The 14,056-nt window shown below is 39.0% G+C and overlaps 1 protein-coding gene across 4 annotated transcripts in view; it reads left to right on the top strand.

Annotated features, from left to right (window-relative positions):
- Positions 1-14,056, top strand: part of LOC144043286 (laminin subunit alpha-3-like) — a 119,013-nt gene that overhangs the window by 60,295 nt on the left and 44,662 nt on the right. For all 4 annotated transcript variants that reach the window (XM_077556728.1, XM_077556727.1, XM_077556730.1 and 1 more), the window contains 11 exons: positions 2,048-2,100; positions 2,589-2,694; positions 2,771-2,870; positions 2,967-3,123; positions 4,656-4,794; positions 7,063-7,205; positions 9,567-9,670; positions 9,740-9,896; positions 10,113-10,276; positions 12,007-12,115; positions 12,188-12,285. In XM_077556728.1, the coding sequence (XP_077412854.1) occupies positions 2,048-2,100; positions 2,589-2,694; positions 2,771-2,870; positions 2,967-3,123; positions 4,656-4,794; positions 7,063-7,205; positions 9,567-9,670; positions 9,740-9,896; positions 10,113-10,276; positions 12,007-12,115; positions 12,188-12,285 (1,330 nt within the window). The remainder of the gene's footprint in view (positions 1-2,047; positions 2,101-2,588; positions 2,695-2,770; positions 2,871-2,966; positions 3,124-4,655; positions 4,795-7,062; positions 7,206-9,566; positions 9,671-9,739; positions 9,897-10,112; positions 10,277-12,006; positions 12,116-12,187; positions 12,286-14,056) is intronic.

A 14,056-nucleotide genomic window follows, 5' to 3' on the forward strand; every position in this document is an offset into this window, starting at 1 on the left:
ACTGTGGTACTATTTACAATTGTGTGGATGTTTCAAATACAGTTTTTCTTTTTGTAACACTTCCCTGCGTGCAAGGGAACGCAGCAGGATTTGCACAACAGATTAGTTTCACTGCGATTGCAGACGCTACACTTTCTTGCTGGCTTTTTTTCCCGGGGAATAGCAAGTATATACTGCAGTGTGTGTTTGGCTATGTTGCCATCAAGTCTACTCTCAGGATCATGATACGGTGACGTTACGGTGGTGTTACGTCTGGCTTCCTCATTGTCCTTCAGTTCCTATACCGGGTGGTTGATCCATCTTATCCGCTCCATTCATGGTGGCATCGTAGTCCATAACCAGTGTCTTCTCTGTGATCAGACTGTACCCACTCCTCTGATGAATATGCATTGGACTCGGGGGCACTCTTCGTCGTCCGCCTGTGCGGAAGTGCTCGGTTGTGCTCCGCGTTTTCCGGCGTTAGCATCGCTAGCCGGTGAGGCTTTATGACGTGATCATAGCCGCCGCGTCAACGCTTCCAACTTCGGCGTCAACCTCGGAGTCACCATCATCATCATCGTCGTCATCAATGTGCTCTTTAGCACTGGTTGATGCTTCTCTTCTTTGAAAAAAACAATCAAGCGTGAGCTGCTTGCCACCGGTCGCCATTTTCGCTTTCTCAGCCATTCTCCCCTCAACACTCTAGCGCCGCCTCACGTCTTCTACTGACGCCTACCAAATCTTGTCCAAAGAGAGTCATCGCTGCCATCTAGGGGCCAAAAATAGTCATTATACTAACTAGATCTGCTTGATACTTTCAGCACAGCTGGCCAAGGCTTTCCTCCACCCGTTTCCCCCCAAAAAAACTTGGTGAACGTCTTTTAACGTCTTTGGCGCTCCTCCGTAGGATTTTACTAAACGTTATTTAACGTTTTTGGCGGTCAAAAAGTTAAGCGTGGAAGAACGTTATATTAATGGAACATTAAGCCTTAATATTTAATTTCAGTGCTGTTCAAACATGCAACAGACTGCAACCTGTTTGTTAAATGCAGTGGCTCAGTTATAAGCCTGAATTTTCAGATAAATAAATGCATTTTCATACAAATCTTACAGTGTACATGTACAAGTTTACTGATTTGTATTTTCTAAAATTGAGTTAAAAAAAATCGCAACAATCAATTTATAGATTCGCATCGGGATTCATCGAATCGAATCGTGACCTATGATCGTGAATCTAATCGCCAGGTACTAAGCAATTCACACCCCTAATATATATATATATATATATATATATATATATATATATATATATATATATATATATATATATATATATATATTTATTTATTTATTTATTTAACCTTTCACCGTAAATTCACCTCCTGTCTGTCCCATGTGTTTGTGGATGTAGCACTTGCTAGCTGCAGATTTGAAAGGGTGTGTGTCACATGACAGTGTCACAGTGCCAGATTAGTAAAGACAAGATTTGACCAAATCATAATTTTCGTCTCGTTTTTGTTCATGAACTAAAATGTGCATAGATTTTGGTCCAATTTTTATTAAGTGAAGTACATTTTCGTCTCGTCTTCATTAGTCGACGAAAATGCAGACTGATTTAGTCCCAGTTCCTGTTTATTAATGAGGATTTTAATCGAATCTAGTTTTAGTCAGATGAAAAATGAGTGTTGACAAAATTATTTTTGTTTTGTTTTTGTTGACGAAATTAACACTATTAGCCAGAATGGTTTAATGTCCAAATGTGTCACCTGGGCCTCATGCTTTGCTTGGATACCGGCTTTCCCCTGTTACAGATCCGCCCTGTAGCAAGAATGTAACCTCTACAAAGAGCGGGGGAAAAACGTTTTTTAATAACTTAAGAATGCTTCTGGTTGCTTGCGGCTGGACATTTATAGAGATGTTTTGATTTCACTCGGCTGACTTTAAAGCTCCCGGTGAGCTTTTGTGCTCTTGTACTTCACCCATGAAAGTGACTCTATCCTGCAATCAGACTCTATTCAGCTCATAACCTTCCTCTCTTTTCTTTCCTTTTTTTTGTATTTCATTCCAGTGTGCAGGTGTGATGTCAAAGGGACGTTGAGTGGTGTTGCAGAATGTGACAAGGTAGCTGGAGTTACAACTTATACCTGTGTGCTATACTTTTTTTTTTTTTTTTTCTGGACAGCTCAGTATTGTTCATTCGGTAATTTTACTGATTTGACATGTCATCGTCATTGCTCTATCTCTTTTTTTTTCCTTTTTTTTTTTTACATATATATATATTTTTTATTTTGTATGTGCATGTGCGTGCGTGTGAGTGTGTATTCACTAGTTCACCTAAAACCTATTAAAAAATCCCATACCGTTCACCTAAACCGAACACTTCAGAACCCAGCCAGAGCCGTGTGCTATACTTTCTAAAGCATTTATTTCAAAATACTTTGCTTGTTTTGGGACTTACCATTTTTGTTGTTTTGTTTAAATTTTCTTTTTTTTTTGCTTTCACATTTTGGCTCATATGCTTTTATGTCTTGTAAGGCGATGATTTTCCTTGAGTCTAAAATGTGCTAAAGAAATCAAATGCTCTTTTCTATTGTTTTGTTCCCGTGCAGAGAAGCGGACAGTGCCACTGCAAGCCTCGTGTTGGCGGGCGCACGTGCGACTCCTGCGACGACGGCTACTTCCTGTTGCGGAAAGCAAATTATTTTGGCTGCCAAGGTGAGTCCACGGCAACATCCTCATTTTTCTCAATTAAAATAGAAAAAAAAATCTAGTAATATTGAATCCCTTGCAGTTTGTGAGTGTGACATTGGTGGCGCCATCAGCACCACTTGTGACTCCACATCTGGCCAGTGTCGTTGCCGTAGTAACGTAGTTGGCCTCAAATGCACACAGTAGGCATTTTACAAATATTTTTGAATGCACTTGCGTGTCATGAATTTTGTATATGATTTATTTATTTTATTTCAATCAATGTTGTTCCCTCCCAGGCCCGCGCCAAGCTATTATTTCCCCACCTTGCATCAGTTCAAGTTTGAGGTGGAGGACGGCACCACACCAAACTCCAGGCCCGTGCGTTTTGGTTACGACCCCCAAGAGTTCTCAGAATTCAGCTGGAGAGGTTATGCTGAGCTGTCCCCTGCGCAGGTGAGCACATATCTGAACTTTCTAGCGATAACCGATACAAAAATTATATTGTTGTTGTGTTTATCTGCAGTAGAAAAATAGTCATACAAAACAAATACAGTGTTTACAAATATGAGCCCAGCCACAAATACTGAAAATCCTCAAGTGATTGACAACCCCAAAAAGGTTTATAATTGCTTATAGATGCCACAAGATGGTGGCAAAGCACTACTTTTGTCTAAATGAAGCTCCCCAACTCACTTCAGCATAGTTCATTGGTACCACAAAACAATGAATAGTTTTTTTTTTAAGTTTATTTTCCTCCTAAAAAATCCACAAATAGGTGATATGTGAATCACAAATATGGAGAATTTTTTTTTTCGCTAAATGCAAGTATATTGCCTTGTTTCTCTGATTTTTATAAGGGTCAATAGGTGGCGCTCAAGTAAAATCCAATAATCATCAAGTGGATTATATGTTATAGAACATATTCATTGTTGTTCTATTAAACATGGCAATTTTTTAATATATATATTTTTTAACTTTATTCTGATACTAGCATAAACTAAGGGTTCTTTTTTTCATTATTTCTACCCCAAATACTGACCTCAACAATGTCATACCTGGTGCATTTTCCATGTGAAAAAAATCAATGCCTCACCTCGCATAACTACCCTTAGAAAAGATTTTAAAAAATGCCCTCTACTACAAGATCTGATTTTTTATTTTATTTTTCAATTCTGCCCAGTCTGCTTTGTTTTGCCATTTCTCTACAATCGGCCTTTTTTTTTATTGTGTTTTAAACTCCTGCCTCTCTTTACAATGATTGTAAAAATAGCCTACTGCTAACAATATTATTCCACCTCAATAGACATTCTGCATCTGCAAATCAAAACTCTCTCATAACGATATTATTTCAAGTTTGTGAAAACGATAACAATAAATGTAATGTTGTTATCTTAAACATTGCTGTGTACTATTAAATGTCCTCTCCATGATAAATGCTGTGCTTCTCTGCTTTCTCTCTAATTCAAACTCCCCTCCTTCAAATTCCATGTGATGCTTTCTATCAGCTACTTCTTCCTAAACCTCTATATCTTGCTTTTTCAGTCCAATATACACTTGTAAAAAAAAGCTACAAATATTTCAGGTTGCAACAATCTTTTGTAGCTTTTATCCTCCTCTTCTCTATCACTTCCTTGAGGCCTAAAGCTGTTTCTTTTCAGCCGGAGGTGATCCTCACCCTTCCCCTTGGCTTTCCTGCTACTTTCCATATTGTAATGCGCTACGCCACCCTGCGAAATAAGGGAAGGGCCAAGCGATTAAGAGCAAGGGTCACAGTGTCGGACGAAGCCAGCTCGCGGCCGTGCTGTGACCGTAAGTGGAGGTCGTGGCTTGGCTGCCTTTTTCCTCTCTCGACTTGCCGTGCGTTGATTAACCCTCTTTGTGAGTACGCAACTGCTTCGCCTCCTGAACCTCCTCCAAAGCGTCTCCGACGTCTCATCCAGTCAGTTGTTTGTCACTGTCCCCCCCCCCCCCCTCCTCCCCTGCAGAGCGAAGTCAGAGTTACAGTGCATGTTGATCTGAAAGATGCCAGGCACAACTTATTCCGTGTGGTGCTGCGGTTCACTAACCCGAGTGGTACCAGTGTGAGTGGTAACGTCGAGGCGGCTAATAACAGAGGCGGTGCAGGTAAGTCAGCCTCTGGAGATTGAAGCTTTCACCATTAGCCCTGGAGAACCCAAGAACCCTTTTCTTCTTTGGAAAATTATGCATTATACATTAAATGACTGCTATAAGTTCACTGAACCAAAATATGTTTTTTCTATTTTAACCCTTGTTTTTTGAACTAGCTCAGAGTTGCTAATTTATCAAAATATATATATAAAACATACTCCTAGGCATTCTGCAACATGATATGAAATAGATTAACAAAAAAAACACAATTTTACCATCTGATGGTTTGCTGACAAAACAGCATGTTGCCAGCCATCTTGTCACCACCACTCTGGCTCATGTAAGTGCAATATTCATCCACTAGATGGCCCCATGCAGGGGTCAGAAGTGGCACTCTGGACTTTTGAAGTTAAATTTGTAAAAAAAAAAAAAAAAAAAGGTCTTTGTTATTTGAGGAGCAGAATTTATAGGGGCCAAATTTGACCCCGTGGGTTCTCCAAGGTTAAAGGGATACTTTTTAACATTAACATTTTCGGCAATAAAAAGTTCATGTTCTGTCCAGAATTAATTTGATAACTTAATTACTAGAATTAATAACTTTAAAAAAAGAATTTTCTTCACTTGCTTTGCTGTCGACTGAAGATGACATCACCTGTGCTGAGGAAGTAGGTAACGACCAATCATGGCTCACAGTTAGTTTTTAAAGGTATTCATTGTATATAAAAAATCATATTCATTATGGACAAAATACTAACTTTTTACTGCTGAAAATGGCTTATTGAGTCAAGTATCCCGTTAAAAAGTCATCCATATACAGTACAAATCAAAGCTGCTTTCAATTGGCACTCAATTAATTATTGGTCATTAAAACTGGATTTTCAAGTGCCCAATTTAAAATCTTCTTTACAGTAATTTATAGTATTTATTGTGATATGTGTCCTCACTAGTCTATTCTGATTAATACTACATTTGTGGAATATGAGTTATGCAGCAAAATCCACCCGTTTTGATTCATCTCAGGGTGCGGCCATTTTGCCTTGCTGTCGACTGAAAATGACATCACAGTTGCTCAGCTTGTGAACGTCACATGATCAAACTCAGAAAACAGGTGAGTCATGATTGGTCGTTTCCTGAATTCTGAGCAACTGTGATGTAATTTTCAGCCAACAGTAGGTTGCAAAATGGGCGTCCCCCCGAGATGGATAAAAGCAGATGGATTTTGATGCTTGATTCATATGCCATAAATCCAGATTTAATCAGAAAACAGTGTTTAGGCTGTATTACATTATTATAATTTTTTTTACTTGACTTCCCGTTTAAAGGTATTAGAGAGGATTCTGCGGTGAACGAGTAGCCCAATGGCTGTTTGTGGTTTTCTCAATAGTGCGCATGCGTAAAAACAACAATCAATCAATCAATCAATAATGAAGCACCTTCGTTATTGATTGGCTGGAATCTAACATTCCCCGCCACGTCCACAGTTTATGAATATTTTTATTTTTTTGTTAACCATAAGTACAAATCTGTTACAAGTTGATAAAGCGATATTTAAGTGAATCAGACAACATAATTTGTAGTAAAATCCTCTCTAATACCTTTAAGTAAAGAATCACATAAGTATGACTCATAAAAAATAAAATGAAAGAGTAATTTAAAAAAAGCACACACACACAAAATGATTAACTCATTCACTGCTATTGACAGCAATAGACGTCAAAAATATATTTGAACTATTTCTATTAGTTTAACTCTTTATGAAAGCCCAGATTTTTTTGGGGTACATTTAGAACAGATATAAAATCTGTGATTAATCGTGAGTTAACTAGTGAAGTCATGCGATTAATTATGATTACAAATTTGAATTGCCTGATGCCCCTAATTTTTAATAATCTTTTCTTCTTTTTTTTTTTAATTTTTAATAATTTTTTCTTTTCTTTTTTTTTTAAAGAAAATATTATTAAAAATTAGGGGCGTCAGGCAATTACGATTTTTAATCGTAATTAATCACATGACTGCACTAGTTAACTCACGATTTATCACAAATTTTCCAATACAATAAAAAAAAGTTCTATGTATTCATACTCTTGATAAAATTTGGAACATTTTTCAACTAATAGAAATAGTTCAAATGAATTTTTGACGTCTATAGCCGTCGATGGCAGTGAATGAGTTAATGTAACACTAGTTGAGAATCACTGATCAAAATGAACCCTCTATTGTGGCCTGAAAGACATTAACATCCACATAAGTGGCTCATCAAATGTCCTATTTGTGAACCTGCAGCAACGGAACAGAGTAAGGAAGTGGTTTTCCCTGATAGTCCACAACCATCCTTCCTCACTGTGCCCGGAGACGGCTTTGCTGAGCCCTTTGCCTTGACTGCTGGGAACTGGATCATCCGCATCAAAGCACCTGGAGTTCTCCTTGTGAGTTGCAGAAAAGAGAACAAACGTTTACCAAAGGACACATTAAAGTCTTGCGATTAGTTCTATCAAATGTGTGATGAATATGTGTGGGCCTTCCACAAAGCCAACCAAAATGAAGCATAGCAAAAGGAAGCGTACCAGCGGCCAGAAACAACCCACTGCGTTTTTTTTTTTAATCCGCTCCACTGAGCTATTGTCATTATCAATATCATTATTCTCAGTTCAGTAGTATTTGTTGCATTATTAATCTATGCCTTTAAAATATTAGCTTAATTTGTTTTTATGTAAAACTATTAGTCAAAAAAAAAAAAAGTAAAATGTACATAACATATTTATTTCAAGTGGTTCATATATTATACATTAAAAAAAAAGTAAATTAAAAAATACATATGCATCACATTTTTTTAAATGTATTGTTTATGTGGTTAAAAATATTAAATATTTAGTTTACAGTATGTATTGTAAATAAAATATAATTAAATGAATTTGTGAAATAATAAAGAATAATTAAAATTACCATTACTACTCCAGCTACTAATAATAATAACTACTGCACACATTTTCACTTTTTAAAAGTTGCTTACCTCATCTATGAGTGACCAGCACGTGGCCCTCATGAAGATATCCTGTTATGACCCGATATTTTTTTTATCCCAATGCTTTCGTGTGATTCCCAAATTGTCATAATGGAACGTGAGTAGATGAGGGATGGTGGACCCTAAACGCAGGGAAACAGGAATCAAGTGCGATGCGTGGTACTTTTTATTAACCATAGGGAGAAAGGTGAGCAAACAACCATGACTTGATGGGACATGACTGGACTGGGCGCCATGACTGGACGTGACGTGACTGGACTGGTCGCCACAACTTGGCTGAACGTGGACGACTGGGCAGTGACGAGGACGACTTGACTGCGATGACGCACGACTGAAAAAACACAACAGACTAAAGCCCCGTCCAGACGGAAGCAAAGCCGACTTCGTTCCTCAAACAAATCTCGTACACACAGAAGCATTTCAAAACTTGCGTGTGTCCAAAAGAAGATGCTGAAGACGTTTAACGGCTGTCATGTATATGCCAAGTCAAGAGTGGCGCTGTAGCGCAGCCACAGGGAGTTAACGGAATGCGTAGAAGAAGAATCAACGAAGAAAACTAACACTTTTTTTTTTCTAACTTTATTGCAATCTAACAAACATGGCTTTACATGTATCAAAACAACATGGAAAAAGACGGACACAGGAGAAGTGACAATGGTGGGTGATTAAAGTACAACACCACTTGAACGTGGGAATAAAGAAGCAAAATATTTTGCTGCAAAAAAGTATGCTGCGCAAAATGACTACGACACGTCTATCTGCCATTGCTGTTGACAATCTGACAGTCACGTGAGAATTAGCGCATGCGTCATCAATCTGCGACAACGCGTCGTCATCGAGCTGCGACCATTACGTCATCACCGTAGGAGTATCCTGCATATGGTGTCCAGACGAACGCGTACAGGGCGCGTTTTGAAACCTTTTCACTCTGGAGCCCGGTTTCAAGTAGAGATGGGACGTTTGACACTGAGACTCCGTAGCATGTGTCAGCCGAGTGAGACAGACTGCTTGAAACAATGTATCAAAAGCCTCGATGAAACCTCCGTGATCACGTGCTGATGACGTATGCGGCTTTATGCGCGCTAATGAGATACCGGAAATTACGTAACTGATTCAAACCTTTTGACGCGGTGTCAGCTGTGTGTTTATAAAAATCGAATGAGTAACAGGACATCACATTGATATCACATAGTACTGGTACAGCGTCAAAATATTGCAACACTTCCACGTGTACCTGATGATCATTAGACAGACACAAATGTAAGACTGAATGTACTGGTGTTATGTTGGAATATAAATCAATCAGGCGAATCACTTTGAAGAATATAGGTGCTATGACTCCAGCTGACCACCAGATGTCACCGGTACGATCTATCTTATGGGGCTTTGAAACTTCGACTCTTTTTCCAAATCAATCAGCCGAAAGCCTCAAAAGCTTCACAAGGCTTCATTGTCCCATCTCTACAACTGTACCAAACTTGCAAGGATACATCAAAACTATATACACCAACACTAATGAGACCCACCTGGGGAAACACAAGTGGCTGAGGGCACTGATAGGTCACACACTGGGAAGGGAAGAAACACACAGGTGGACGTGCTTAGACATAACGAGACAAGGGAAGAAACCAGGAACACATGACAAACACCAACCACAGACAAAAACAACAAGAAGACTCATAACAAACAAAAAACCCAACCCCCACACAACCGAAACATGACGCAAATGTTTTGCTACAATGACGTAATGTCTCTTGCTCCTCAGGACTATTTGGTCCTGCTGCCTCAGGATTACTACGAGGCGCCGCTGCTGCGAGAAGAGATCACAGAGCCTTGCACATATCTACCCACAGCTCAAAGGAATAAAAAGTGAATTCATATTTTCTTTGTTTCCATTCAAAGAGGCGTTTTGGTTGAACCACCTGTCGTGTCTCCCAGCTGTCTGCTGTACAAACACGTGGCCATGGATGCGTTCGGCTCGGCTTTGGGGTCACAGGGAAGCCTGTCGAGTCGGAGGGGCCGCAGCAGGAGGCAGGCTCATGTGCGGCGGCCCACCCCGGATCACCCGGACATGGCCTTGCTGCACGCCACACAGGTGGGAGAGGAATGCATCAAATTGGCATCACTGTTACATATTTTCAATAATAGGCAGATAACAAAAGATTTAGTTGTTTAATCTCACACCAAGCATTTCAGAGACCCAACTATTGCTATAGCAGCAATTAAAAATATCATCTATTCCATATGTCCCGTTTAATGCTTCTAATTGATTTTTTAACAAGTTGTATGTTCCTCACTGTGTGTCCCCCAGTCTCAGCTGCAGCTCAGTCTGCGTGTGCCTCATCCCGGACCTCATGCTCTCATCCTGGAGTACGCCAGCATGATGTCCAATGTCCAGAACGTCAACATCCTGGTAGGTGTCCAGCATGGTGGACAGGTGCGAGCCAGAGCCAACGTTTACAGCTGCGACTACAGGTGAGTCTCGCATGTGTCATTGTAAGACAGCATAAAAGTGAGGACCACTTTGGATGGATTAGACCAGTGGTGTCAAACATACGGCCCGCGGGCCGGCTCAGGCCCGGAAAGGGGTTTAATGCGGCCCCGTGAGCCGATTTTGTAAAGTAAAAAAAAAAATTGTAACGTCGGACCAATTAATCAGCCGGTCACAATCAAAACATATAAATTCGTAATTTCACAAGCATTCCTCAGATGAGCAATGCAATTTGTACACTGAATTGTCCTGGATGTCATTATTTTACACACAATTTAAAGTTACAGTTTGTTCAAAAAAAAAAAAATAGACCGACATAAACATATTAAATACAACACAAATTCAATAACTGGTAACACAAATACATTTGACAAGGATTAACGTCCTTCTTTAACTGCGCCACACGATGCATTTTGGGAACAATATACATGCAAAACAGGTAGATTTTGTATGCCCGGAACTGATACAGGCAAAGTGTTGCCGCGTTCCATTTGCATTTGTGTTATTTTTTGGAACAATATGATTACAGTTGAGCTCTGTAATTTAAGGCTGGCACACAAATAGCGAAAATCTGCGTATAACTGACGGCAATTGTTTTACGTTATACACCATGATTTTACCTATCCGGCCCACTTGGTAATATAGTTTCCTCCATGCGGTCCCTGAGCTAATTTGAGTTTGACACCCCTGGATTAGACCTTCTTTTGCATTTGACATAAAAGGGCTCCACAGCCGTAGCTCAGTCTTTCTGGCATCCATTAAATAGTTCAACTGAGAATATTCGGCCTTGTGCTATTTACTGTTAGTATAATATTGCAGTGCTGTTACTATCAAATATTTTTAGAATCGATTAATCTATTGATTAGTCAGTCGATTAATCGACTAATTGGATCCATTTTAATTTTGTATTAAAGTGTATTACAAAAGCATTAATTTCCCTGATTATTGTTTATTATTAACCAGTGATTGTTGTTTTGTTTGCAAATGTCTGATTTTGATTATACACAGACGATAATCATTCTTCTTTCATGAAGGACTACAGAAATCAATGAACGATTACTGTTCATATGCTGAAATCAGATGATTTTGGACCATTTTGAATTTAAAAAATGGCTTCAAACGATTACTCGATTACTAAAACAGTCCTCCATTAATTTGATAATTGATTACTTGTTGAGTAAGTAATTAATTTTGACAGCTGTATAAAAATGCAAGTTCACCATAATGTTTCAATTTGTGCCATGACCCGGATTGAACTGGGGTTGCTTTTAAGAGTCCCGTAATAATCACTGCCTTTATTTAGACGTTTTTTTTCCTTTAAAGTGGTTAATTAATAAGAAAATGTTACATTTATAATGATATATTTTTTTTCATTGTCACTTTATTTTTTTTATTGTAAATAATACCATTGAAAAAGAGGTGAAAAGCTATTTTACATACAGTACATTTAACATACTGTATTCCTTTTATTATTATTTCGGATTTCATTCATTTCATTGAATAATAAAAAATTAAAAGTGATTACAAAACAAGGTGGCTGTGGTTCAGTTGATAGAGCGGGTCATGAATGACCAAAGTGTTGTTGGTTCGAATCCTGACTCAGACTGTCCACTGTCCGTGCCTAAATAAGAAACTGTTATCAATTGTCTTAACATGGTTAAACTACGGATAAAATAAAATGGAAAAATACAAATAATTGTTGCCACCTGTGCAGCTTTTTGTGTCGGAGTGTGGTGGTGGACAGCGGGAATGAGGTGGCCGTGCTGCAGCTCGCTCACAGGACAGAACTTCTCCTGCAGACGTCCACTGCCTTCTTCTTGCTGGTGGGTCACGTTTTTGCTGCACAACCATCTCGGCTTTGGAAGATACTGAGTGGACAATGCGTTTGTGTGCAGCACAAAGTGTACGCAGTTCCTGCTCAGGAGTTCTCCGTGGAGTATGCAGAGGCCAAGGTGCTGTGTATCTCCACTCACGGACGCTTCACTGAAGACAGGTAATGCGTCACAAAAGGTGTGCAGAAGTTGCCTTAAATTGCCAAACGGAGACTTAAATAATGAAGATTTAAAGCTGGTGGAGTAATTTTGTTTCTGCTGTTCTCATTAAATGAGAATGTACAGAAAGCATCTGTTTTCCAGGTGTGGTAGCATCCATTTTGATGATTTTACCCGAGGCTAAAGTTAGCCTAAAATCGCTTTCTTTCTTGTTGGATTTATGTGACACTTCCCTTTTTTGCAGCTGTCATTGTGCTGCCCTGTCATTTACTGCATAGACTGGCAAAAGGTGGAGAGAAAGCTTTACAGTTTTTCTCAAAAGTATTCTACAAGTACCACTCTGGCACCCTCTAGTGGTATGCAAATAAATCACTGGCCCAAGTAGAGTTTAGTTGTCTTCAACTTTTGAGTTCAATACATTTTGATTTAATCTGTAGCAGTTTGTTTTAAACTTATCGAGTTACAGTTTTTATGTAACTTTTATGTTCAGTACAATTTAATTTAATCATTTAGGAATTTTTTTTTGCTTTTCTGATCACATTTGGACTTTTTTCCTGTTTAATTTTTTTCTTATATTTTGACTTGTATACACTATTTTTTCATGTAATATAATGACTTTATTGTCATATTATTGTTTCCACTTGTATTTTCTTTTTAATGTACTATGAATCCGTATTTTCTCAGATTATTTTACTTTTATTGTTTATTGCTACCGGGTGTCACGTATTGCTGTTTGCTTCCTCTTCCTTTTTGTTAAAATTAGTTTGTGTTGTCTGGCTTTTGGTCGGGTTTGAGCAACTGTTGGGCTAAAGTTCAGCCAAGTCAATGCTTCTTCACTTAAGACTGTGGATTTTTGAATGGCTCGGTTCACAGTAGAGCAGTTTTTGTCAATATCAGAAGACGGCCATTTTGCCACTTGCTGTCGAGCTCAGCTTCAGAAAACAGGTGAGCTGTGATTGGTCGTTGCCTGAGCACTGAGCAACTGTGATGTCATCTTCAGTCGACAGCAAGTGGCAAAATGGCCGTCCCCTGAGATAGATAAAAACGTAGAGATTTTGCTTCATAATTCATATGTAATATTAATCAGAACGTCATGTTTAGACTGGTGAAGTCACATATAACATATTATTGTCAAGAAATGTTTAAAGGCACATTCAAAGACATTCTATTGGTGAACAAAAAATGTATTCATTTAAAAAAATGGTAAGTGATAAGTTGTATCGCATTTTTTTTTTCTTTAAATATAATGGTAGGTCTAGTAATCACTAATTATATTACATAGCTGTAGTGTCAGTTTACTAGAGCTGCCATGTTTCGCCGCCATCTTCCTGCTACGGATGCCCATAGGACAACTTTGCGAATGTAGTTAGCCCAGTTCGCAGCATCGCATCGAGTGTCGGACTCTATGGGTCGACCGCCGCTTACCTTCCGTAGCTGAGGCCTGCAGGTGGTCATCACTAACTCCCGTGATTCGGGCCCGTCACTTGTCATTTTCTGCTTTCCTCTTGCAAGCTTTTACTAGCTGTTTATTTTTTAATTTTTTTTACTAGCTCCTCCTGCTAGCCGCTCTTGTTAGCCACTCCAGCCTGTTGCTCCGACTAACTCCCGATAGCAGCTCTTGTTAGCTGCTCCGGCTAATTCCGGCTTGCTCGGTTTTTCGACGTCGCTCGCCGATCTTCACAACAGTTGCCAAGTCGCCATCGCTCGCCGAGATGCTTGTTTGCTCACGCAAAATAAGAATTTCTGGTAGGCTTGCAAAATGTGGTCTCTCTG

Source organism: Vanacampus margaritifer, chromosome 2 (assembly GCF_051991255.1).
Source record: "Vanacampus margaritifer isolate UIUO_Vmar chromosome 2, RoL_Vmar_1.0, whole genome shotgun sequence".
Lineage (NCBI taxonomy): Eukaryota > Metazoa > Chordata > Actinopteri > Syngnathiformes > Syngnathidae > Vanacampus > Vanacampus margaritifer.